At 41.2% G+C, this 27,978-nt stretch overlaps 1 protein-coding gene and 1 non-coding gene across 3 annotated transcripts in view; one reads left to right on the forward strand and one right to left on the reverse strand.

Annotated features, from left to right (window-relative positions):
* ADGRA3 (adhesion G protein-coupled receptor A3) overlaps nt 1-27,978 on the forward strand; it is a 116,397-nt gene that overhangs the window by 17,853 nt on the left and 70,566 nt on the right. For both annotated transcript variants that reach the window (XM_029235563.1, XM_029235564.1), the window contains exons 2-3: nt 12,212-12,283; nt 26,372-26,443. In XM_029235563.1, coding sequence (XP_029091396.1) covers nt 12,212-12,283; nt 26,372-26,443 — 144 coding nt within the window. The remainder of the gene's footprint in view (nt 1-12,211; nt 12,284-26,371; nt 26,444-27,978) is intronic.
* LOC114903291 lies at nt 24,279-24,404 on the reverse strand. The gene has a single exon (XR_003795682.1). It is a non-coding gene; the product is annotated as a U6atac minor spliceosomal RNA (small nuclear RNA).

Genomic DNA, 27,978 nt, shown 5'->3' on the forward strand with positions numbered 1-27,978 from the left:
AGATTTTTCTCTGGGTTTTGGCAACTTCGTAAAGGGAAAGGCTAGCCTCCCTGTGTGACGGCACGGGATTGGCTAGGCAGCAAGCCTGACCCCAGGCATTCAGCATCCGGAGAGGATGCAGGAGAGGAAGGAGCCCTCCACTCTTAGGAAGTGACTCTTTTACAACCCCGTCAGTGGATATGCATTGAACCACGCTTGTTTACTTTTTCTCATTTCCTCCCAAAATTCTGTTGAAAATGACAGAAGTAGTATAAAAATATGAGCAAATCCATAACTAATGGGGCTGAAAACTGAGAAAGGTGCCGCAGTGCTCCAGAAGCTCTGAGGACGCTATGGAATAAATAAAACAGATGGGATCAGATTGATGGCGAAACTGCACAGTGAAGGTACTTACAACCCAAAAGAGACAAAAGCAGGAATAACTAGACAAATGAATATTCTTAACAGGATCTTGGAAGATTCCCAAGAATTGAAACTCGAGGGAGTGGCAGCAGAAGTGGGTGAGCAGAGTGCTCTGCCAGGAATTCATAGCCCTGAAACAGCTGCTCCAGCTCTGCTCTCATTGAGTTTGACTCAGAGGGCTTGATGGTAGGGTTTGCCTCTGCAACAAAGCCCTTTAGCTGAGTTTTAAATAAGCTGGGAGATTTGACAAGGCAGAATACCAATGGGTGACTGTAGCTGGAAGTTGAAGTTTACGTCGGGGACCTCAGGTTTCTTTTGTTCCTTCCAAGGATATGAGGCTTCTGTGCCTTGAAATAAAGGCATTTTGCTCACCTCCCTTTCCTACCCATTCCCCATTCTTTTCAAGTGCGCTCAAGAAACCCTGTGCAGCGAGGAATACACATCAGCCCAGACCCCCATTTGTAAAGATGAGCAAGCAACCGCGTGTCATCAGGCATGTGATCAACAGCATGATTAAGGAAAAGTTAATAAAGGAAACTTCTAATTCCTAGTCTCAGATCCAGGAGAAGGGCAATATATAAAGCAGGAGTTGGTGTGGGAAAGGAGCTGTTGAGAAAAGGAGGCTGTCTGAGAAGTTAACTGTGAGATTGTAATGTTAGAACGTGCTGGCTGGGGGCAGTAAATGGACCCAAGAGCAAAATGGGAACCACTTCAGGCTGAGAAAATTAGTGGTCGGGAAAACTCAGCTGAGGATTTATTTCAAAATTGAAAGCAGAAGGTTTAAGAATTATGAAGAAGAATTGAGAGATGTGAAGGATGGGTCTACGAGACATAGTATCCAACCAACTTAAGGAACAGACGTAGAAGGAAAAAGCAGCCGGTAGATGCCATCAGCAGTCAGATGGCAAACAGCTTTTCAGTGAGGGAGCTGGTTCCTCTGTAAGTGTCTATTTCATTTTCCCACACCATGAAATGCCACTGCTTCAATATTTAAGTGGACACCCCGCCTTCTCATTCAGAGGTCCTCGGAATCACTTGACCATTCTTGTTAGGCATAGTGTCATTTTAACACAAAGCTTTTTACACTGTTCATTTGAAAATAATTTCAAACTCTACGTGAAAGTTAAAAGAATAATAATAATCTGTAGAACCCTCATATATTTTCTATCCAGATTTGCCAGATTTTTCTATTAATAACACTTTACCCCTGTATCAGTTCCTTTTTCTTTCTACGTAGGTATGGTAAATGTATTTTAAGACATTTGACAGCCTGATGCATATCTTAACCCACTGAGCTTTTTATAAAAGTGATCTTGACTTTTTCTTTTGCATCTTTAGTCTTGGCAATATGGTTTGTCTGTCTATAAAGAATATTAGGGTTTTGTTTGTCCTTTTTACTTGGTTAATTTAACAAGCTCCTCCCTCCCCCTTTTAATCATGTTTCACTGGGAGTTAAACTGCTTCCCTTATAAATTAGCTGGCGGCTTATGAGAGACATAGCTGCTTGAGTGATACTTCTCCATGACTCATGAATGAATCCCAGCCGTCTTTCCTAAATGTTAAATTCTGGGAGATTTACTCTGTTGCCTTTAATTATGCTGACTGTCATATAATATCCAGTCTTCTATTACACAACTTTTTATTTCAGTGCTGTATCATAGTCAGATCTTAATGTATGAACATTAAGCTATAATTAAGGATCCAGACTTCACATTTCAGCCACGGTTTGTGTATTTGCCAGTAGTGACAACTTTTCCTAGTAGCTGGACATTTCTTTTGATATCCATTTTAAGATGGTTCTAATTTTAGAAGGGTTCAAATGTGGAAAAAAGTATCTTGGGACAACTTTTATTGCAATATTAAAAGAAGAAAACTAGACATATTCTGGTAGATTTTTTTGACCTCCCCCCACTCCCATTGTTTTCCCGTAAGTCTCAGAGAAGGAATGAGCTTGGGACTGAGATTTCTATGTCTCATCTTTACAGCTGCATGCCCGGACATTGTAGATACTGTATCATTAATTCCTTATAGAGGGACATTTGAACACAGAACATTAAACCCAGCTGTATTTTTATTTCTTTCATTTATTGAACAGATATTGTGGGCATCTTATCAGTTGGATCCTCTGGGAAGTGCATGCCAGAGTGGGGTTAGAAGAATAAGATGTTTACACGGGGAAATAACTATGGGAAAAAAGGGAGATGAAGCAGAAGTGGGTATGGAACACCTCTGGATTGAGATGCAGGGCTAGCCCCTGTGAAAGGAGAGGGGGAAGGAAGGACAGTTGGGTGGAGCAGACTACCGTGCAGCTATGGGAAAGTCTTGGCCAGCCCAGCAGGGAACTCTGGTGCAGAGCAGGACTGCTGGGGAGTCTGTACTGGCCAGGAACAGAGAACCTACTTATCACTGCTGTGCTCAGTCCTGGGCTGGCGTTGCCTGCAAAGTGGGTGGCCTCTGCTTGGAAACTGAGGCAGATTCTCTGGACAGTTGCAGCCGGAAGTGGTCAGCTGCCTGCTCTCCTGTGCAGGGTCTCTCTGGAAGGGAGATCTGAGTAGCGCACCTCCCTAGCCCCACAAGCCACTTACCTATCAGGCACTGTTTGAATCTTCAGTCTGCTACTTGGTCTGAATATGAACCTGGGCAAGTTGCCTAACTTGCAAATTTTTGTTGTTACTGTCTTAGAAAAAAAAGAATAGTATCGGCTTCATAGTGTTCTTGTGAGGAGTGAATGAGTATGTATCCACACAAAGAAGAAAGGATGCTCAACATCACTAATCATTAGGGAAATGCAAATCAAAACTACAGTGAGGTATCACCTCATACCAGTCAGAATGGCCATCATCAAAAAATCTACAAACAATAAATGCTGGAGAGGGTGTGGAGAAAAGGGAACCCTCTTGCACTGTTGGTGGGAATGTAAATTGATACAGCCACTATGGAGAACAGTATGGAGGTTTCTTAAAAAACTAAAAATAGAACTACCATATGACCCAGCAATCCCACTACTGGGCATACACCCTGAGAAAACCATAATTCAATGAGTCATGTACCACAGTGTTCATTGCAGCTCTATTTACGATAGCCAGGACATGGAAGCAACCTCAGTGTCCATCGACAGATGAATGATAAAGAAGATGTGGCACATATATACAATGGAATATTCCTCAGCCATAAAAAGAAACGAAATTGAATTATTTGTAGTGAGGTGGATGGACCTAGAGTCTGTCATACAGAGTGAAGTAAGTCAGAAAGAGAAAAACAAATAAATACCGTATGCTAACACACACATACATACATATATATATATAGAATCTAAAAAAAAAGTTCTGATGAACCTAGGGGCAGGACAGGAGTAAAGACACAGATGTGAAGAATGGACTTGAGGACATGGTGAGGGGGAAGGGTAAGCTGGAACGAAATGAGAGAATAGCACTGACATATATACACTACCATATGTGAAATAGATGGCTCGTGGGAAGCAGCTGCATCACACGGGGAGATCAGCTCAGTGCTTTGTGACCACCTAGAAGGGTGGGATAGGGAGGGTGGGAGGGAGACTCAAAAGGGAGGGGATATGGGGATATATGTATACATGTAGCTGATTCACTTTGTTATACAGCAGTAACTAACACAACATTGTAAAGCAATTATACTCCAATAAAGATGTTAAAAAAAAAAAGAATGGCTGCATGATAGAATCTCTCAAATGTCCACCATTATGATTTTTTTTGTGTGTGTGGGGGGATGTGGTGACAGTCAAGTTGGAAAAGATCCCTACGCTTTATGAGTTTTTACCTTGTCGTGGGAGACATGGTAAATAGGCAAATATCTGAAGAGTAATTTCCGATAATGAAAAGTGCTGTTAAAACAAGGTGATATGGGCTTCCCTGGTGGCGCACTGATTAAGAATCCGCCTGCCAATGCAGGGGACACGGGTTCGATCTCTGGTCCAGGAAGATTCCCCATGCCGTGGAGCAACTAAGCCTGTGTGCCACAACTACTGAGCCTGTGCTCTAGAGCCTGCGAGTCACAACTACTGAAGCCTGTGTGCCTAGAGCCCAGAATCTGCAACGAGAGAAGCCACCACAATGAGAAGCCCCCGCGCAGCAATGAAGACCCAATGCAGCCATAAACAAATAAATAAATTTATTTTAAAAAAATGATATGACAATATGACAGTGAGGGCAAAACATTTTTTGACACATGGGGACTGAAGCATAACACCCAGAATTTTTTCTGCAGGAATGAATGAATGGATGAATGAATGCATCCAATTAACAGAAGGACACAATGGTGAACAAACTGATAATACTGGGGACAAAATGTGTGTAATTGCTGATGGCATGCGGAATTAAATGTGATTTTAAAATAAAGATTATTCAAATTGATGGAGAGTTTTGAAATCCAGTAGATACTCTTATTCTTACTTGCTAGGAGGAATTAATTTAGAAATCAGCATGATTTTCATTTGCCTGAAAACAGAATAAGCCGAGACAGAGTACACTAAAACAGGAGTTGGCAAACTTTTTCTGTAAAGGGCCAGATAGTAAATATTTTAGACTTCCCTGGCCAGACAGTCTCTGTTGGCATTGCTCAAGTCTGACGTCATAGCATCAAAGCCGCTGTAGACAATATGTGAACAAATGGGCATGTTCGTGTTCCAATAAAACTTTAAGAAATTTGAGTTTCGTAGATTTTTTCATGTATCATAAAATATTATTCTTTTGGTTTTCCTTCAACCATTAAAAACATAAAAACCATTTTAGAGCCCATGGGCTGTCAAGCAGACAGGTGGCGGGTTGGATTTGGCTGCCCCCAAGAGAACGTGGGGAGTAACCAGTTTTCATTAGTGGGATAAATGAAGCAAAGCATTAAACATTTACTTTTGAGGAGGTAACATTTATGATTTTAACTTATCACAGTTGACCCTAAAGGTTTAGGCTGTGTGCCCGTTGAGGTTAGTGACTCAGAAGTGTAGCCTAGCCATATTGCCTCTTTTTCTTGCTCTTGATCAAGATGTAGCGGTAACAGGTGTTATTCTACATGATAAATCTGGTACAGAATCCATTTGTATTATTATTTGAGCAAATCAGAAATGTCAAGGGATGGTAACTTTTAATATGTAAATGTATGCCCTCAGTCTTCAGTATGTCTCTGGTCTTTCTATATTGAATACCTAAAGAGCTTCCCAGCCTCACATTCTGCATGGTATCCATTTAATGGATAACTTAACCCAATCCCATATTCCTCGGACCAACTTAAATATCCAGTAATTAGCTTTTATAGTGCAATGAATAATTTTGTTATCTAAATATATAACTGATATATAACATATGTACTGTATTTTGCACATGTGTAAGTATGTCTTTAGGGTAAATTTCCAGAAGGAATAAATGAATCATATTAATATATGCATTTGTGTTTTTGCCCGCCATAGTGATTTTACTGATTTATAGCAAAATATGAGTGGCTGTTTCTCTCCGAATATAAAATGTGTTATCACATCTTTCCCTATTCGGATAAGTGATTTATGCTGTCTTATATTAGTAATTTACATTTCTCTTGTGATTGAGGTTGTATATCCCTTCATATGATTATGATCCATTAGTGTTTACTTTTTTTTTTTTTTTTTTTTGCGGTACGCGGGCCTCTCACTGTTGTGGCCTCTCCCGTTGTGGAGCACAGGCTCCGGACGTGCAGGCTCAGCGGCCATGGCCCACGGGCCCAGCCACTCCGTGGCATGTGGGATCTTCCCGGACCGGGGCACGAACCTGTGTCCCCTGCATCGGCAGGCGAACTCTCAACCACTGCACCACCAGGGAAGCCCCATTAGTGTTTAGTTTTATTGAACTATCTTTTCACGGCCTTTGCTAGATTTTCTATAGGGAATTTTTTTTTTTTAAAGAGCTCTTTATATATTTGGGGAATTAGTCCTTTGTCTTTGATAGTAGATGTAAATATTGTTTATATTGTAACATTAAAAATGTCAAAAAGGAGGTTTTTTTTAATGGTCATTTTTTAAATACTTTATTATTTTTTGGCTGTGTCGTGTCTTAGTTGCGGCATGTGGGATCTTTCGTTGTGGTGCACGGCTTCTCTTTAGTTGTGGTGTGTGGGTTTTCTCTCTCTAGTTGTGGCGTGTGGGCTTAGTTGCCCTGCGGCATGTAGGAGCTTAGTTCCCCAACCAGGGATCGAACCCGCGTCCACTGCATTGGAAGGCGGATTCTTTACCATTGGACCACCAGGGAAGTCCCAAAAAAGAAGTTTTTAAAATATACTACATTTAAAAACATAGTCCCATTTGCACCTTTCCTTAGTTCTGGAAAATCTTTGGTTATTATGCTTGTAAATCTACCTGCCTTCCATTTTATTTTTTTTTTCCTTCTCTTTCTGAGACTGCCCTTGTTTTCACATGACCCTCTGTGTCCTCTTCCCTTCTCTTCTGGGACACTTGTCATTGGCTTTAGGGCCCACCCTAATCCAGGACAATCTCATCTCTTGACAATCTCAAAGCCTTAACTTCCATTGCAAACAGCCTTTTTCTAATTAAGGTCACATTTACAGGTTCTGGAGGGATGTATCTTTTTGAGGAACACCATTCAACCCACTCTGATGACCCTATTTGATTATTTATGTTTTATTTTTCCTTCAGGAAATTATATTGCCTTTAAGAATTATATTCCTAATGTTTACTCCGAATATTTAATGCTCTTGAAATATATTTTCATTTCCTCTCAAAAGGAAAATTATTCTGTGTCTTCTGCCATACAGGGTGTGGATCCTGTGAACAGCATTCCATTCTGGGAGCTGGAATAGCATGCAACTGAGAAATTGTAATGCTTAATTTTTATTTCTTTCTGCTCCATAAAGTTTTGATTTTTTTAAAAAACATGTCTGCATTTAAGTCTTACTCCTTTTTTCATGTTTCAGCATACGTGATATACTGAACTAACTTGTTTCTGTGTTAAATGGTAGCAATGGACAACAAACTCTTCTTGTATTTAAATTCAAGAGGTGTTGTCTATAGATAATGTGGTGATAACATCATTAGTATAGAACAGAAATGGGTATGTATAATAAGCTTTATAACTCTGGTCAAGTTTTATATTTTTCATTTAGTTACCTCCTAGAAAGTTTGAAATTTTAAAGATGTCAGCAAAAATATTGAGTATGAATAGGTTTTAGGTTTATGTGTTACGTGATATTATGCATTTGCTAGTTCCACAGTACCTCCGTCTCAAAATTGAGTGTAAAAGCCGTCTGAAGAGTAGATTTATTCACACCGATCCTGTTTTCTTGCACAAGATCCTTTAACACATCAAGTAATATGTAGACTGAATATATTGAAACTGTTTTTAAGGTTACAGTTATAACTTTTTAAGTGTGATGAAATGTCTTCCCTTTTACTCTCAATAAAATCTATCATTAATTCTGCTAAAGCCTTTATGACTGAGCAGATGACAGTCCTTTTGCTGAAGCAATACTGAATCTAAGTGAGTATAATTCAGTTACAACCCTGGCAGTTTTTCCCAAGCTACTTCTATATGTGGGTTTCATTCTTCATTCAGAAACAGGATAGCAGTGGCACTGAGCTTGGTAGATTGTGTTGTTTTCCTTTGTTTCCTTACTTTTGGTTTATTGGTTGTAAATTCTCAGTCACCATCAAGTTCGACAGCTTTGCTCATTACAACATGAATAATTATAGAAAATTAAAAGAAGCTGGAAGGAGCTTGGTGATCATTCTGGTCTAATCTTTTCTGTCTTAAAATTGATGAAATGAAGTCTACCTAGAAAAGTGAAGTGACTTGTCACAGATGGAATCATTTATTACTTGTGAGATCTCAATTAAAACCTTGGGCTCTAGATATCAACACTATTGTTCTTTGCACTACTGCCTTTTAAGTTGCAAATAGTCACTACATAAATCTTTTTTTTTTTTTTTTGGCGGTATGCGGGCCCCTCACTGTTGTGGCCTCTCCCATTGCGGAGCACAGGCTCCGGATGCGCAGGCTCAGCGGCCATGGCTCACGGGCCTAGCCGCTCCGTGGCATGTGGGATCTTCCCGGACTGGGGCACGAACCCGTGTCCCCTGCATCGGCAGGTGGACTCTCAACCACTGCGCCACCAGGGAAGCCCCATAAATCTTTTTGGAATGTAAATAAGAAATGCGAGTCTTAAATCTCAAAGCACAAATAAAGTATTCCTTACTTCAGTGTTTATTTCTAAGATATAATTATACTCAAAATTAAGTCAATTTCAAGCTGTACTTGGTAATTAAGATTCTTAGGTTTATCATCAGAAAGTATATTTTAAAAATAAGAGTTATTCTAGATATTTCAAAAGATACTGCAAGATTATAAAGAATAAAAGAGTAGAAACCTCATCACTAAGATAGTGATCATTATGATGTATTTCTTCCAAGTCTTTTTTTTTGTCTCTGCATTCTTTTCAATCAATGATATCAGTTTTGTTTTCTGCTTTTTAACTGATTGTAAACAATTTCCTTTTTATTAACTTTCCTTTAAAAGCATCATTTTTTAATGGATGTATAACATTTTGTTTTTGGTGTACCATCATTTAACTACTCCTCTTACACAAACTGAACTCTTTGGTACTTTCCAATTTTTGTCTGTTATAAATCATGTCTGAATAAGGTCATTGAATATATTTTTTGTCAGATTTGGTAACTTGTTAGCTTAGGATCAGTGCCTATTTAGGAAAGCAAGCCTGGTGGCTCTTGGGTGTGGACTGCTAGGCAGCTGGAGAAATATTGTTCCAGTGACCTTGTGGCCACGTCCAAGTCCAAGTTTGCTTTTGCCCGTGCCTACCACCTTACTTGAAATAACCTTTTGTAATTTTGATTAGAGAAAATGGTGTTTTAATTGGCTTTTTTTGAATTTGAATTTTGTTTTAAGATTACATCCGCTTAGTTAAAATGAACAAAGTCTTATAGTTCATGCTCTTGGTCTTTTTAATGTGAATATTGCCCAAAGGTGTAAGAATGGAATATTAAGCTTTATATTGGCGCCTAAATTCTGTCTTTGCTGATTGAGTATGTGGAGTTCACATTCCAACTTGCATTTCTGAATGTGATTATGATGTTCATTTCTTTTTTGCTAAGTGTAAATTCCTTGAGGATACGAATCATTTTTCACTTGCATTTAAAAAAATTTTTATTGGAGCATAGTTGACTTATAACGTTGTGTTAGCTTCAGGTGTACAACGAAGTGAATCAGTTATACATATACATATATCCACTCTTTTTTAGATTCTTTGCCCATATAGGCCATTACAGAGTATTGGGTAGAGTTCCCTGTGCTGTACAGTTGGTCCTTATTAGTTATCTATTTTATATATAGTAGTGTGTATATGTCAATCCCAATCTCCCAGTTTATCCCTCTCCCCTTCCCCCCAACCCGGCATGTTTTTGATCACCATCCTTGCTTTAGTAACAGCTTGGAGAGAGAAAATACTACATAGTAATGTACTTTGATTGCCAGATACATCTTGATTTCAGAAACATTAAAATGAGGGAAGATGTGTGTCTTAGAACCAAGGAAATAGAACCTTAAACTTAATACTCACTGAGTATGTTAGGCATTTTCTGCTTTCTTTCTAGAGTTATATGAGGTAGATACTGTTCTTCCCATTTATGAATGACGAATTCTGTTACAGAGAAATGTAGTGACTTGCCCAAGACTAGTGTAATTTGAAAGTGATAGAGCTGGCCTTCAAGCACAAGTACGCTTGACTTTAGAAGCCCCTAATCATCTCACCAAAATGCTGTGAAATGTTAACCTGCATTAGCGGTATTAAAAAAAAAAAATTCTACTTAAAGCCAAAGAAAATCAGTCAAATGGCTGATTTTGCTTGTTTTCATACACATAGTGGATTTTTTTTTAAAAGAAAGATGAGAGTAGACAAAATGAAAATGAATACCTGAAATCTTACGACCCAGGGGTGTTCTCTGTTAACATTTGTTTATACAGTGTTGCACCGTCCCAGGTGGGGGGCAGCACTCAGCCTGTACGCAGTGTGAGGGTGCCCCTGAAGTTGCAACACTGTGTGGGATGGAGAATTTTCTGCTGAAATGCCAGTAAGAGTGGCTCTTGACCAACGTTGGTGTATATTGAAGAATGTGGGGTTTGGAGTGGAGCGTGCCGGGGTTCACATCTGCCTCTGCCTCCGCTAGTGTGATCTTGGGCCATTAATTTAACTTTTCTATGCCTTGGTGTTTTCATTTACCTTATCTGGGTGTCATTCCCCCAAGTAAGGTAGCTTTTGCATTTTCTCCTGTATGGAAATTACGTACATACGAACGAGTTCCGTTCCTAGAGTGCGTTGTTAAGTCCAGTTTGTCCTTAAGTCCAACAGAGTTAGCCTAGGTACCCAGCTAACACAATTGGCTCTACAGTACTATACTGTAATAGGTTTATAATACTTTTCACACAAATAATACATAAAAAACAAACACAAAAAATAAAACATTTTTAATCTTACAGCACAGTACCTTGAAAAGTACAGCAGTACAGGACAACAGCTGGCATACAGGGCTGGCATCGAGTGAACAGGCAAGAAGAGTTACTGACTGGAGGAGGGAGAGGAGGTGGGAGATGGTAGAGCTGAAGGATCGTCAGCAATAGGAGACGGAGGGCAAGCTGCTGTTTCACTCACACCTGACGTTGACGGCACAGGTTCTGGTTCCTTGCTGGATTCAATTCTATCTACCCTCTTGAAAAAACGATCCAGTGCTGTCTGGATAGTAGGTCTTTTTTTCTCTTCATAGATGACATGGTAGCACTGGATTGCATTCTGAATGGCTGCTGCAACCTTCGTGTACCGTTCTATGATCGGGTCCTGTGCCTCAAAAACTAGCAGTGTCTCCTGAAGTAAAGAAAATCTCCATGCCATTTCCTGTGTCGTAAATCTCTTCAGTTACTTCTTCCTTTTGTCTCTCTTAGTCCTTTCTCTGGGCCTCCAATTCCATCAGGTCTTCATTAAAAGCGCAACCACTTGTGCAACACATGGGCGCATCTTTGAAAGTTCACAACTTGAAGGTTCGTACGTAGGGGACTTACTGTGTTGGCATCCAAGCTGCAAAAGGAGCGTAGTTACAAAGCCTTGAGAGGAAGCAAGGTCATGTACACATTGTCTGCTCTTAGGCAAGTCCTGCCAACTAGGACTTCTTTTAAATCTTTTTTTTTGTTTCCAGTTCATTTTTTTTAAGAGCATCGTCCTAATACATGAGATGTAGTATTGTAATACAGCTATCTGTGTCTGTGCGTGTGTGCAAAAAGCATATTTTCACACAATACAGATTTGTATATGGTTAAGTTACAAGTAATATTCAGCATTATTGAAATGGTATCTAGAAGATACTGTATTTCTTTTAAAGTCAGCATTTTGTAGAGCACTTGTTCTGCATTTTTCTGTTGTTTCCAGTTTTTAAGTATTCAACTTATGTAAGTTGATTAATTATGTAAATGTACGTGGCATTCTTTATTTTTATTCTGAACTTAAGAGCTATTTTGTGTTGACTTCTCTCCCTTTTTATTTCAAAATTTTTGGTTCAATGTGACAGGAACAATTTAAGATGTGACAAGATGTGCAAGTTAGCTATTTTGGGTCGTTTCTCAGAGAAAGAAGCTCCTTTTTTTTTGTCAGGCATCTCAAAAATTCTTTGGGTAATAAATGACTTCTTAGAATTCCTCATATTTAGATTTAAACCTAACAAGCTAAATTACTTTGATATTGATGGTGTACATATATTAGGCAACTTACCTTTTTTTTTTTTTTTTGTCATTTTTAGGATTCTGAGTAACAATAAAATATCCGAGCTGAAGAATGGCTCATTTTCGGGGTTAAGTCTCCTTGAAAGATTGTGAGTATTCTTTTATTATCATCTCTTATTGGTATTTTATTCACTGCACTTTCATTGTAAGTCTGTTACTAAACTCTCAACTTCTCAAAATAAAAATTGAGTTTTCCCAATATTTTATTATAAAACATCTCAGAATTGCATTTTAAAAAACAATTCATTAAAGCACAGAAGTGCAGACTTGCTGTAAAGGGCCAGATATTAAATAATTTAGGCTTTGTGGGCCATATGGTCTCTGTCACAGTGACCCAGTTATGCCAGTATCTTGAGAATGCATACACGAATCAATGTGGATGTGACTTTATTTACAAAACAGGCCATGCATGATAGTGGCTTTTAAAGCCTCAATGCTGTTTTGAAATTCTGTCATAATGTTTATGCCTTATAAGATAGTCCAGTAGAATCAAAAAAAAAAAAAAACACATCCAGGAGAAGTACTTTTGGATAAACTTTGACTGTCTTATTCAGCCGTCTTTGAATGTGATAATTCTGTTTTGTTTAATGATGAGGTCTAGTTTGCTTCTGATAAGATGTGGGACAAGTAGCACTTAGTTTTTGCCTTGGTGAGTTTTTAATGGATTAAAAATGGATATTTAATTGCTTGTGCGCTGAATGCTATTCTAGGATCAAGTTTCAAATTCACATATTACTCATACACTTAGGGTAACGTTTCCGATACATCAGGGAGCCAGTCACAGTGAGCATCTCCATTTCTGTTGGATAACAGACTTTCCTCATTTTCTTAGTTCTCTTTGCTTCACTTTTTCTCCTTCTGTGTGCCTTTCCTTGACTGTTTTACTTAGTGTCTTCTGCCACAGTTGAATCCCACAGGACTTTATTGCTTTGATCACAGATGTGTTATTTAAGCATGTAACATCCAGAGTTCTTCATCCTTTTATGTAGGTCTGTCCTTTTCATTAAGATCAAACATCTTTAAATTAGGCTTTATATATATATGTGTGTGTGTGTGCATTTACATATACATATATAGCAATGCACTCATGTATGCATATGTATACATATAAACATGGGTATGTATACACATGTGTGTACACACACAGCTGTAAAATGATCTCGGCACAGCAGTGCTTAATTCTCAGATTTTCTTTTTTTCTGTTTTCATTCAAGCCCTCCTGTTCTGTTCCACATAGTCCATGTGCTTCAGAGGATGCTGGCTGCACCTCATTTCTAGGCCTTATCTTGATAGGAGAGTCCACACACATTCCATGGTCACTGGTTCAGGAATGGGCATTTGACCCAATTTAACTGAGTTGAGATTTGCTTGGGGCTTTGGGGAGAGGAATTTCCTCACTTTCATCAGAAAAGATGCTTGTACTTCTGGTACAGAAGCCACCGTGCTGCGGGCTTTGGGCCGGAGCCGACACTGAGGAGTGTGGGGTAGGTCCATCAGGGTTAGCGTAGGGGAGCTGGCGGGACCTCGCCGAAGTATGACTCCCTCTGGACTGTTAGAGTTGAATGAGGCAGCCTGTTCCTGTTTGGTTTTCTGTTCCTTGCAAGAAGAGTCATTGTGCCTGACAGATACCCTTAGCATGTAGCACATTGTCAGGCCTTGAGTAGGTGCTCAGAATGATGGCAGGGTCAGTGCGGTTTGCCCTTTCCAAGGAAGGATGACAGGCACTCCTAGGTGATAAGTGGTGTCTGTTGTGTTTAGAAACACAAGTTACTTTTGGCACCAGGATTGCTGTGGTGGTTCATGTACATCCGAAGTGTGGACAGCATAGCTAAAGTTCTGTGCTCTGGTGTGAATTACCATCCTTTCTACATTTATTTTTTAATTTCCTTTGTCTTTGGCCTTATTTTCAGCCATTTGTTGAAAATAAATCCCTGTACATGTTAGAAACATTAGGCTGCCAGCAACATATTAGATGATATTAAAATGTTGCTACTGTTTTCAGCCAGGGGGCTGTTTATACCAGAATCCCAGAACACCATCTCTCTTATATAGGGCCAGAGAGAAACACACACACGTGTACAGTTATGCATGTATATATGTACATATATGTATATACATGTACATATACGTGTATGTATATACACACACACACACTGGGGGACTTTGAAAGACTGTTACATTGATGGGGGCTTCAGCCTGAAATCCCAGTGATGACTCTGGGACTGGGCTTCCTCTGTCCGGGATCATCTTTACCTAAGCATGCCCTATGCTTGGCATTTTCTATGTACACTTCCAAGCCTAGGCCTGAACCTTGGCCTTAACCACTGCCATGGAGGAGGGTCGCGCATGCCTGGGGGGATGGCTGCTTCTCACACTGTCTTTGCAGGAGAGCCGCCCACTTGAGACAGAAGGGGACAGGGATGGTAGAGCTAGGCTCCGACTGCAGTCTTGGAAGACTTGACCCCGAGAAGGAAGGAGAGGGTCAAGCGTCCCAGAGGAAGCACCCCACCCACAGGGCCTTCCTCTGTGGGCACGAGCCGGGTGGTGCTCCTTCCTCCTCCACGTTCCTCCTGGGACCAGAGGCTGCAAAGGGCCCCGCGGCCTCTCGTGGAAATGCCCCTGGCCTTTGTTTCACTTGATTTCCAGAGCACAAGGTAGACCAAAGAGAGCCCTTAGCCAGTTGCTTGACCCTTTTGTGGGAGTTCACTACCCAAGGCTGGTTGCCGGCTTCTAGACCTTCCCTAGCGCTGCCCCATTATTCCACCTGGGCTTGGAAGTAGGGTGTTGGTGCAGGGGCCTCGGGGAGGAAGGTGTGGGAGAGGACTGGGGGCTTTCCTTCCCCTAGGGCACAGCACCATCTTTCGTATTTATAGTTTCTACCATGTTGCTGCTTTCTGATTCGGTTTGCTAATTTTAAAGCCTCTCTAAGTTTAGTACTTTCCATACCAACTCCTTGAACAATCTCTTCATTCATACTTTCTGCTGTTTCCATAATGCTTCTCATTTTCCCTCTCTGCCTGGTTACCTAGCTTTCTAACCTGCTCTGTGTCTTTGCACTGCTGTCCTCATCCTGCGACTGAACCCAAAGAATATCTCTTGTACCCCTCTGTGATTTTCATCCCTGTAAGATGCTTCTCGTGGACTCCAGTTTGCTTCTGGCTCTTACACAATCAATAGTGTATCTAGGTGGCTTCTCTTCCAGGACTGCAGAGACTTTAGGACTTTGTGTCTGAAATAGAGCCCAAAACAATCTCTGTGAGTGTAATCATTGTACTGGTTTGCTAGGGCTGCCGTAACGAGTACCCCAGACTGGGTGGCTTAAATAACGAACATTTGTTTCCTCACAGTTCTGAGGGCTGGAAGTTCAAGATCAAGGCCCTGGCAGAGTTGGTATTTTCTAAGGGCCATGAGAGAAGGATCTGTTCCAGGCTTCTCTCCTTGGCTTATAGGTTGCCATCCGTTTTCCTCTGGTGTCTTCACGAAGTCTTCCCTGTGTGTGTGTCTGTGTCCTAATCTCCCCTTCTTGTAAGGACACCAGTCATATTGGATTAAGGCCCACCTGTGTGACCTCATTTTAACTTAATTACCTCTTTAAAGACCCTGTCTCCAAATACAGTCACATTTTGAGATACTGGAGATTATGACTTCAATATAAGACAGTTGGGGGGACACAGTTCAGCCTGTGACAACGATGTAGCATTTTGATAGATTAACAGATGTGTATTTTCCCTGCCTGTTTCCTAATTACTCTACCTTAGGAGAAGGGATGACAAAACAGAAAAAAGGACTCAGTTTTTGACCAGTGAGTTCCTGAAGTCCTACCCTAAATGTAAAAAAGAGGTTTGAAACAGATTTAAAAAAGAAAGAAAGAAAGAAAGAAAATTCCTCTTCACCTCAATACACCTTCCCTGGGCTACCTGGAGAGTTAGAGGGAGTATAGAAAGAGCTTACATGTTGGTGGGTCCCCAGGAAAGGGCTCTGTCTTTGCTCGCCTCCCCATCCCTACCTGGGATGAGGGGAGAGAAGGAAAAAGATCACATGAAACCGATATAAGGTTCTGGATCCAAGGGCAAGGGGCATCTGAGGCTTCTTACCTGGGGAAGCAAAATCCCAATTTCGCAGGATCCAGCATGATGTAGAGCAGGAGAACTGGTCATGTGGCCATTGAGGCATATGGGCTAGGACCCTCTGTTAGAGTTTCCCAGGGGAGCAGCGGAATAGCCACTGGGGTTGTTAGCAGAGAGAGAGAGAGAGAGAGAGAGAGCGAGCCTGCTGGTTTGCCAAGGAAGTGCTTTAGAAGTGTCCTGAGCTGCTTTGGGGGAACCCAACTTAAGACATAGCTAGCCAAATAAATGACTTCATGTTTGTATAATGACATCATTTTCAAAATTTTCAAAATCACCTGAAAACACTGTAGCGGACTTTATTCCTTCAACACTCGCCCTTCAGTCTCTCTCCCTAAGTCTTCCAAATGCAAAACCTGAGAGCTTTCTTTGCTCCATTGCTGGAATGAAAGCTGCCCCACTCTCCCACCCCTGCCTCAGCAACCCTCAAACAGTGACTGAAAGCAGATGGTGGGTAACCACCCCAAGAGAAACGACCCTGAGTGTGTTCTAGGCTGCCTTCCACAGGTGCCCAGGGGGCTGAGTATCAGTTGAGCACAGCAGAGATCGCCTCAACAATGCCCCCTTTATTGGTTCTCTTCTCTTCCTGGGCTCACTAACTTTCTTGTTAGTGTGTTCTGAGGTCCCTTCCTGAATAAAGCCACTTGCACTGACACGCTGCCTGGGAGAATTCTGCCTGAAAGACATAGCCAGCCAAATGTTTGCAGCCTGCTTTGGCTAGTTAGAGACCCCTGAAAATGAGAACAAACAAATCAAACAACTTAAAAATATGGCAGAAAAGGATGTGGTGTAAAAAGCAAGTGATAGGTCAAGAAATTATTCAGACTAGGGCCCAAACTTTAAAGCTCTGGCCTTAAAATTACTGTAGCCAAGCCATGCAGAATGAGGGATAGGCTTAGTAGTGTGGGGTAGGGCACGTAGGGTAGAATAACAGGGCTGGCTGGGTTGAGCTAGCTAGCAGATAAGCCCCAGAGATCGAGTAAACCTGCAAGGCAAGCTCTCCTGGCAGTTCTTTTGGGATGAAGAATGGACTTCTTAAGAGGATTAATTTTCTCTTTTTTTTGGATGTATTAAGTGTTCCACAAAGTAAAACAGGTGCAGGTGGACACACTCCTACAGACTGCATCTAGAATGGATCCTTTTTCTTTAGGCTTACCACTTTGTTCTTCTAAATGTTTGGTTTTCATTTGGGAGCTTGCTTGTTTTCCATCATTCGTATTGGGTTGGCCAAAAAGTTCCTTCGGTTTTAAAGTAAAACTAAAAGACACATTTTTCATTTTCACCAAGAACTTTATTGAACAGTGTATTCACTGTTTTGTTCCACTACTTTCTGCCATTTTTCAGGCAACTTCATACTTCCATCTTCCCAAAGCTTTTTATCTTTTTGAGCAAAGAACTGTTCAAGGTCCCTTTTACAGTCTTCCAGGGAATTGGAATTTTTTCTATTAAGAGAATTTTGTAAAGACCAAAATAAATGGAAATCCAAAGATGCAATGTGTGGTGAATATGGCGGATGAATCAGAACTTCCCAGCCAAGCTGTAACAGTTTTTGCCTGGTCATCAAAGAAACATGCGGTCTTGTGTTATCCTCATGGAAGATTATGCGTTTTCTGTTGACTAATTCTGGACGCTTTTCGTCGAGCACTACTTTCAGTTGACCTAATTGGGAGCAGTACTTGTTGGAATTAATTGTTTGGTTTTCTGGAAGGAGCTCATCATAGAGGACTCCCTTCCAATCCCACCATATACACAACATCACCTTCTTTGGATGAAGACTGGCCTTTGGTGTGGTTGGTGGTGGTTCATTTCGCTTGCCCCATGATCTCTTCCATTCCACATTATTGTACTGTATCCACTTTTCATCGCCCGTCACCATTTGTTTTAAAAATGGAACGTTTTCATTACATTTAAGTAGAGAATCGCATGTGGAAATATGCTCAAGAAGGTCTTTTTCGCTTAACTTATGTGGAACCCAAACATCAAATCGATTAACATAACCAGGCTGGTGCAAATGATTTTCAACACATGATTTGGATATTTTGAGTATGTCAGCTGTCTCCTGCATGGTATAACGTTGATTGTTCTCAATTAATGTCTCAGTTTGATTGCTGTCAACTTCAACTGGTCTACCTGACCATGGAGCATCGTCCAGAGAGAAATCAACAGCACGAAACTTTGCAAACCACTTTTGACATGTTTGATCAGTCACAGCACCATCTCCATACACTGCACAAATCTTTTTTTGTGTTTCAGTTGCGTTTTTACCTTTCTTGAAATAATAAAACAGTATGCCGAAAATGTTGCTTTTTCTCTTTCATCTTCAATATGAAAATGGCTACACAAAAATTCACCAATTTTGATAAGTTTTTTTTTTTTTTTTTTGCGGTACGCGGCCCTCTTACTGTTGTGGCCTCTCCCGTTACAGAGCACAGTCTCTGGACGCGCAGGCTCAGCGGCCATGGCTCACGGGCCCAGCCGCGCCGCGGCATGTGGGATCTTCCCGGACCGGGGCACGAACCCGCGTCCCCTGCATCGGCAGGCGGACTCTCAACCACTGCGCCACCAGGGAAGCCCAATAAGTGTTTTTTTTTAAACGCATGCTGATATGACAGCTGTCACAATACAATCTAACAAATTGTTTTGAATGAAGTTAAAGACAACTAAGCGCTACTGGAGCCATCTTACGGAAAAAACGGAACGAACCTTTTGGCCAACCCAATATTTGTTTTTGTCCCTTATAAGAAAGTAGCAGAGTGTGTGTGCTTTTTTTTTTCTTTTTAAGTAGGAATATTTGGATTGAGTTTTTCTTTAATTTAGGGTTTGAGATTTTTATTTTTAGGACATAATACCTAAATCTTTATGACATCTTAGAAACTAGGTTATGGTCTGCCTTTTTTAAGGATTAATTTGCATTTTTTTAAAAGTGCGTTCAGTGGATAACTGATGTAGATTTATTATATCATGTTAAGTAAAAAGGTAACTGGCCTAATATCAATGCTTGGTACAAATATTGCCTCAACCATTATTAAGTCTTTCCTGAGTAGCTAATTTAAAATTGTTCAACAGATATTTATTTATTTTTATTATTATTTTTCTTTTGTGGTACGTGGGCCTCTCACTGTTGTGGCCTCTCCCATTGCGGAGCACAGGCTCCGGACGCGCAGGCTCAGCGGCCATGGCTCACGGGCCCAGCCGCTCCACGGCATGTGGGATCTTCCCGGACCGGGGCACGAACCCGTGTCCCCTGCATCGGCAGGCGGACTCTCAACCACTGCGCCACCAGGGAAGCCCTCAACAGATATTTATTAATAGCCCACACTGTCCTAGGCTTGCAGTTCATTAGTGAACACAGCAGAGGTCCTGTCTTCATGGAGCTTCTGCTGCAGTGGGGAGAAACAGAATAGTAAACATAGCAAGCAGCTTTATAGCATAAGTACAGTTGCCCGGCCCCCCCGCCCAGGGTTCCACCTTCCATGGGTATGGAGGACCCACTGTACTATACCGTTTTGTACAAAGGACTTGAGCATCTGTGTTTTGGTATTTGTGGGGGTTCTGGAACTGAGGGATGACCGTACTATGAGTAAAGAAAACATGGAGTGGAGTTTGGGTGTGTCAGCACTGTGTGTGTATGCGAGTTTTGCATGGTGATAGTGCAGGGGCTTAGCACAAATGATTGAGCCTTGAGTCACCTGGGGAAAGAACGTTACAGGCGGAGGGATAGTAGGTGCAAAGGCTGTGCTGTGAAGCATGCTGCTTTTGTTTGAGGAACAGCAAGGAGAGCCGAGTGAGGCCAGAGAGGTATGAGGGGTGAGGGGTAGATTGTAGAGGGCCCTGTAGGTCATTGTAAGGACCTTGGCTTTTACTCTGAGCCACGGTGAGCAGAAGATGCTCTGACTGCTGGAATGAGGGGTGAGGATAGGGGGAAGTAGGGAGCTGTGTTAAATCTAAGATAATTTAAGGCCCATAATCTCTGTTTAGAGACCAGTGCCTTAGCCTGGATTGGTGGTTATCCAACTTGATGTGCATCAGAATCACTTGGGGGGCTCGATAAAGCACAGATTAGGGTTTCTGATATGGCATTGAACTTGGGCTATGCTGATTTTTGAGGTGGCTGTGAGATGTCCAGATGTAGATGTTGAGTTAGATAGCTGTGTATGTGATAGGGAACTCACAGGAGTGGTAAGTTTGGGCTAGAGATACAAATTTGAGTCTAGAGACAAGGTAGTGATGAGATTGCCTCAGAGAAAGTATAGTGTGTGAGGAGTGAGAGGTGGGTGTGGGTCAAGCCTCAGTTGTTGCTGATCAGATAAATAAGGTGAGGATCCTTTATTGAACAGAGAGCCTTTGAGACTTACTGTGTCTTAGGCATTGCTCAAGGTAACCAAACGTGGTTTACAGTCTCTAACCTTGTCCATCAATTCATCCATCCACCCATTTATCCTTCCTCTCTCCCACCTCCCTCTTCATTTTTTATTGTCATTCTTGGGTTGTGTTACATATTTGCCAGTATTTAGTGACACACCTCCCCTATATGCTCTTAATTCCTGACTCTAGAATTGCTTAGTGGCCAATGTGTTTGACTTTCCAACCTTCATTCCACACCAAATGATGGCTCTAGGTCACCACAGCATCTCTTTCTCTAGGGGTTGATAGAGGCATTGCCAATAAGAGATGAAGAGTAGTTAGCTGTGAGGCTTGGAGGAACATTTCTTGGCTCCTAAGAAGATACAAGGAGAGTGTCCATTCTTTTTCATGACTCTGTGCTTGGAGGTGATTTCTGGACCTGGATGTCACACCCTGACTAAGGGTCAGCCTGGAGGCAAAGTTGACATTCTGAGAAGGGTGGATCTGAGAGATGGATGGAACCACCCATTTAAGCTGCTCTACTTGTTGATTTCTTGTAATGCCTGAGAATTATTTTATTTTATTATTTTTTTGGCGGTACGCGGGCCTCTCACTGTTGTGGCCTCTCCTGTTGCGGAGCACAGGCTCCGGATGCGCAGGCTCAGCGGCCATGGCTCACGGGCCCAGCCGCTCCGCGGCATGTGGGATCTTCCTGGACCGGGGCACAAACCGTGTCCCCTGCATCGGCAGGCGGACTCTCAACCACTGCGCCACCAGGGAAGCCCCGTGAGAATTATTGTTTTATTGTTAAAGCCTTTTGAAGTAAAGGTTTCTGATACTTGCAGCTAAAAAGCATCTTATCTGATACACCTTGCATTCTTTCCTAAAGGACTTAGCTCTTTTAACAACAGTTAAGATATTCCTTTAATTTTGTTTAAGCAATTCTTGTGCGCCTTTTCATTTATATTTTAATGATGCAGCATATTCAGATTTAGCCGTAGATCCTAAAGTTAGACTCGTGTTCACTAGGGAAGCTGTGGGTTGGTGAAGAGTAGTGGGAGATGTTAAAGAATCTGACTATAAATATCTTTTGGCAATACCTGATTAATATGGCTATTATTAAATATTATCTAATATGTCTAGGATTCTTTATTATTGAAGAAAAAGTTTATGTTTAAATCATATTATAGTCCTCTGTTATTCATGAGAGGTATTTTGTAGAAACACATGCAGTACATCACTGACCACAAATTTATGTACTGCTTTATCTAAATCACTTCCTGTTGTAGATACTGTTTAAAATCTGAAAAGGGAAACATATGTTTTGAAAAAATGGAACTGACATTATATATTTCTTTTTGCAGCACTTTTTTGCTTGTGTAATATAGGTCAAAAACGTATTGATTGAATTTTCTCCTAAAATCATCTTATCTCTTTGAGGTATAGGATTGGGGTTGGTTGGGGAGGGGAGATGGGAACTAATAAGTTGGGCCTGATGATTAGTTTTAGTTCCTGGGACTTAAAAATATTTTTGTTCCCAACTTTTTAATTAAAATTTTCAACATACAGAAAAATTGAAAGAATAATCTCCTATAGTAATCTCCCATATCAAAAATTTACTTACCCAGTAATTAGTAACAACATGCCATTAGTTTTTCCCTTTATATTGGAATATGCCTACATGTACACGTTTTCTGAATTATTTGAAGGTCAGTTGCATCATGACCCTCTACCTTTATTGAGAAATGTAAGTGGTTATGAATGAGATGCAGCAGTCTCTACATTGTCTATGAATATCCTAATAATTCTGTGGCTAGCTCTTATTTACTAAAAAGATTTTTATCATTAAGGTCAGGTAATGTAATTCTGTTTCTCAGCCATGGTTTACTTTTTCATCCACTTATCATCTGGCTAAGCTCATTCTGGCTGCTGTAATAAGATACCATAAGCTGGGTGGCTTATCAACAACAAAAATTTATTTCTCACAGTTCTGGAGGCTGGGAAGTCCAAGGCACCAGCAGATTCGGTGTCTGGTGAGGGCCCACTTCCTAGTTGGCTGTCTTTTTGCTGCAGCCTCACTCACCTGGCGGAAGGGGATGCGGGAGCTCTCTGGGTCCCTTTTACAAAGGTGTTAACCTCATTCATGAAGTCTCTGCTCTCATGACCTGTTCACCTCCCAAAGGCCCCATCTTTGTGGAACATAAAATCTGAGTTTGGGTCAATGAAATACTAATTTAGTAATGATAATCAGAGCATAGATTTTATACTATGTTTAATAGTCTTTCCTTTATTTAAAGAATTTCAAGGTACCCGACGGTTCAGTTTTATTTAGAAGAACCTGGCTCTGATTTGGAGGATCGGGAGTGCGATTGCAATTCTACGTCCAGCTAGGGAAGAATGATGTGTTAGGGTGGGAATGAGACACGGAAAAGGCAGGACAGGGTTTGCTGGTGGGCATGACGTTTACGTGCACAGGATTCACTTGTTGTGGTTGTGCTTCCAGAGGAGAATTCTTGAGAATTTCTGGTCAGCCTCTATCACCCTGTATGAAACAGCATGGATAGTGCTGGAAGCCACGGTTGATGGCACATCGAGAGTGCTGGGTTTACAGCAGTGACTTACCAGCACTGTTAGGGGCAGAGGGCCAGTTTCCTCAGGATGCTTTTGTGAAATTGCCAGGAAACCTGTCCAGAAACCAGCCCTAACTCTGTAGCTTGTCTGTATTAGTTAGATGTAGTTAGAATGAGCCATTAGAAAAAAATAGCAAGTTATGAAGCAGGCCATACAATGGTTAGTTTTCATTAGCTGGTGTCAGTAAAACTGAATGTGCCTCCCTCATTACTGGGAGGAAACATGTGGATCTGTGCTCACTGCAGTCAGCCTTCCTCAGTGTCCTTTTCTTAAGCACAAGTAGACAAGTTGGATGCTTGAGAAAGCAAACTGAGGATTTTCTATTGAGAATTTAGGCTGCTACTCACAGGCTAGAATGGCCATGATGGGACAATAATTATAAAAGATCCTGAGACACATCACCTCAGTGTTGTGATAACAGGCGGCACCAGTGGTGCAGGAACTACTTTCAGAAAGGCCTTTTAATTCTCAACTTAAGTGAGGGACTAAAGAACCCGGGGAGGTACCTGCCACCCTGGGTTTGCATTGCGCTTTGCTCTGCATTTCTTTTTTTTTAACATCTTTATTGGGGTATAATTGCTTTACAATGGTGTGTTAGTTTCTGCTTTATAACAAAGTGAATCAGCTATACATATACATATGTCCCCATAGCTCCTCCCTCTTGGGTCTCCCTCCCACCCTCCATATCGCACCCCTCTAGGTGGTCACAAAGCACCTAGCTGATCTCCCTGTGCTATGTGGCTGCTTCCCACTAGCTATCTATTTTACATTTGGTAGTGTATATATGTCCATGCCACTCTCTCACTTTGTCCCAGCTTACCCTTCCCCCTCCCCGTGTCCTCAAGTCCATTCTCTACATCTGTGTCTTTATTCCTGTCTTGCCCCTAGGTTCTTCAGAACCTTTTTTTCTTTTTTAAGATTCCGTATATATGTGTTAGCATACGGTATTTGTTCTTCTCTTTCTGACTTACTTCACTCTGTATGACAAAAACAGTGGTTAGATGCCACGAAGTAGGTGGCAATGCCTTAACCATATGTATGTTGTCAGGCCCGAAGGCCTCTTCCATCCTTGTCAAGGGGAGTGCTAACCTTCTTTCTTTTCACACAACACTGCTCTGCATTTCTGTATTGTTTCACCAAGTCCATGTGTATCCCTAAGCTGAATAATTATGAAGACAATGATGGATAATTACGAGGATTGGCGTCAGAAGCTCACACACGGAGGAGGCAGTGTTGCCATTGTTCCGGAAAGACTCCCAGAAGAAGAGAAATTGGAGTTTCTGTTCACAGTCTGACCTGAGGCATTCTGAGAGATGACCAGAGGCCACTCAGGCCTCCATTGGGCAAGGTTATGAGTGAGTCCTGATGAATGGGCCTACCTTGGGTGTCTAGCAGAGTTGAACTGTGGGCCAGCCACTGGCAGGCGTGTGGGAAGTGGGCTATTGTTCTGCTTCTCAGCACTCCTGTGGCTGATGGTCAGCTCTCTACAGAGGTTAGCTGGACACTTGTGTGGGGCAACTGGGGAGTCTCAGCAGAGCCCAGGCACCCAGAGGACAGCAGCGCCTTAGCAGGTGGTCCACATCCACCCTGGAGGAGGGATCTGGCTGTGACGCTCACTGGTGCCCCCAGTGGTAGTGTGCTGGCATGGAAGAGCCGAGCACTGGAGAAGAATGGGGATACAAAAGACACCCCACCCCATCCGAGGCTCTGCTGTCCGTGGTTTCATTTACCTATGGTTAACCACAGTCAGAGAATATTAAACAGAAAATTCCAGAAATAAACAATGCCTACGTTTTAAATTACACACTCTTCCGAGTAGCGTGATGAAATCTTGCGCCATCTCACCCAGGATGTGAATCAACCCTTTGTCCAGCATATCCTGCCCATGAGTCACTTAGTAGCTGTCCCGGGTATCAGATCCACTGTTGAGGTTTCACAGTGCTTGTGTTCAAGTCACCCTTGGTTTACTTAATAGCGTCCCCAAAGCATGAGAATACTGATGCTGGCAGTTTGGATGTGCTAAAGAGAAGCTGTAAGGTGCTTCCTTTAAGTGAAGCACCTTAGGTGGAAGGTGAAAGTTCTTGACTTTAATAAGGAGAGGAAAAAAATTGTATGCTGAGGTTGATTAGATTCATGGTAAGAATGAATCTTCTCTCTGTGAAATTTTGAAAAAGGAAGAAAATTTGTACTAGTTTTGTTCTCATACCTCACTTGGCAAAAGTTATGGCCACAGTGTGTGTTAAACCCTTAGTTAAGAGGGAAAAGACAATACATTTATATAATAAGATACTTTGAGAGAGAGACCAATTTTATATAACTTTTATTACAATATATTGTTATAATTGTTCTATTTAATTGTTGGTCTCTTACTGTGCCTAATTTATAAATTAAACTTTACCATAGGTATGTATAGGGAAAAAAACATAGTATATGTAGGGTTTGGTACTATTTTCAGTTTGAGGCATCCACTGGGGGTCTTGGAACGTATCCCCCATGGATAAGCAGGGGACTACTGTCAGTTGTGACTGCTATCAGACGCCATTGTATAGGGAGCTGGTGGATCATTGCTTTGAGCTGTATTTTGTGAATTAACATATTGTTTTATAGAGAACCTAGCCATAGAAGCCTGGGGAGGAAAAAATATGAATAAGCAAATGACATGAATTTTAGAGTGTATATTTTTGAAAATGGTTTAAAAAATTTAATTATGCTTGTGACAAATATAGTCTGATTTATTTTGATAACTGAAGTGTAGCATACTAAGGAAGAGATTGTAGAAATAATGTGTAAGATTGTAGTTTAGTCATAACTTTGAATTGGAATAATATTAAGACACATATCTTTTTGACATATACCTTTATTCTTATATTGACCAAAACAAATGGCTTCAGAACCAAATTTCTTGATTTTGAATTCTGGCTCTACTGCTGGGATGATTTTGGCTTAACCTTTTTGGCTTCAGTTTCCTCCCATTATTATGATTGTTATTGTTGTTTTCTGTATAGCAGATAGGTGCAGTGTTCCTAAATATTTCTTACAGTGTCAAGATATAAATAACTTTTATTTTATTTTTAACAGGGACCTCCGAAACAATCTTATTAGTAGTATAGATCCAGGTGCCTTTTGGGGACTGTCATCGCTAAAACGATTGTAAGTGTTTGAATTGCTAACTTTATGAGTTTGAACCGTTATAAGTAACTTAACCTACTTTAAACTTTAACACGATAAAAAAGTGGCTTTTTAATAATTTTTAGAAGTTCATCTAGCCAGGTCCTAGATAGAGAAACAGAGTGTTTCATGCCTTAGCTTAGAAGGCAGTTTATTTTTACAGTAATATGATTTGTTTGGTGATAGATGGTTGCATCCCTCTTATGGTAGTGAAATCATGATGGTTGGCTTTGCTAGCTGCCATAATCTGTAGATGATTTTCAGGTTATGAATACGTTTAAACAGTCTCTTGTAAATGCCCTAAAAATTGAGGCCCCTTTCTATTAATGATTTAAAATCTTGCCATTTTTCCATATATTTTCTCTATGTATTATCATTTCAAAACCTAAAGACCAGTTTTTATTATTTCTGAAGCTAAACACCCCTGCTCCCCTTACTGTGCTCATGTCACGGTTGCTGTGTGAGCATGCTCATATTTGAGAGGTCACCCTGTGCTCAAGCCACGTGGACTGTCCCACCACCCTTTATTCCTTCTAAATGCATTTATTAAGTGCGGGCTACTTATGCTCTGACTTCTCTGGAAGAGCTCACAGACTCTTGGGGGCAAATAGATAATGCAAATACATCCTAAATAATAATGATAGTAATCTGCCAGGGAAAGGAGGGGGACCACCTTAGAGGGGAATGACCTGCCTTGAGAGCGGCCAGCTGTTAGATTTGACCTTGCCCCTGAGGGGTGAATGCATATTGAAGAATAACAGAACGAGCATCCTAAGCAGAGCGGACATAGGTGTGAAAGAACCTGTCCTTTGGCCAGAGCTTCAAGTAGAAAGGGGGAAGAAACGTTGGGAGATAAGCTGGCCAGGGGGGAACTAGGCTTTTGATGCTCTCCTGCCACGTTGAAGAATTTTGAATCTATTTGTTAGACAGTAGGGACTGGCAGAACTTTTTCATTGTGGAGTTGATGTGATGAGATTTGTGGCGTCAGAGTTGCAGTGGATCAAGCTGGGTTTAGAGTTCAGTAAAAGTAATGTATCAACCAGGTATAGCAATGTAATCGAAGTGGGAAGACAGAGATCAGCATCAATTCAGTTACAAAAAAATTCATTGATTCTGTCCTGTGTGCCCAGTAGTGAGCCAGGCTCTAGAGATACAAAGGGAACTCAGGAACTGCTTGGAAGGTTTGCAGTTCAGTGGAATCGTTATATACCAACCAGGAACCTGAATATGGAATTGGAATATACTTCCGGAGAGATGGAGCAGTAGCTGGAGTTCAGCTGCTAAGAGTCTTTGAAGCTGTTAGGACTCAGCCATACTGACACAGGCAGGGGCATGGAACACGGCCATCAGTAGGCTACGTGCATCTCCAGAAACAGGCATTCGGGAGTGGAGGGGTAGCAGCTAACTGAGCTTGATGTATAACAATGAGTCATTTTCTTGTTTCTTACTGGGGCAAACTGACATCATGTTTGGATGGAATGTGAGTCCTCATGTGGGGAACAGGAGTGTAGGTGCTA

The sequence above is a fragment of the Monodon monoceros genome, unplaced genomic scaffold, assembly GCF_005190385.1.
Source record: "Monodon monoceros isolate NGI ecotype Baffin Bay Population unplaced genomic scaffold, NGI_Narwhal_1 Super_Scaffold_20, whole genome shotgun sequence".
In the NCBI taxonomy this organism is placed as follows: domain Eukaryota; kingdom Metazoa; phylum Chordata; class Mammalia; order Artiodactyla; family Monodontidae; genus Monodon; species Monodon monoceros.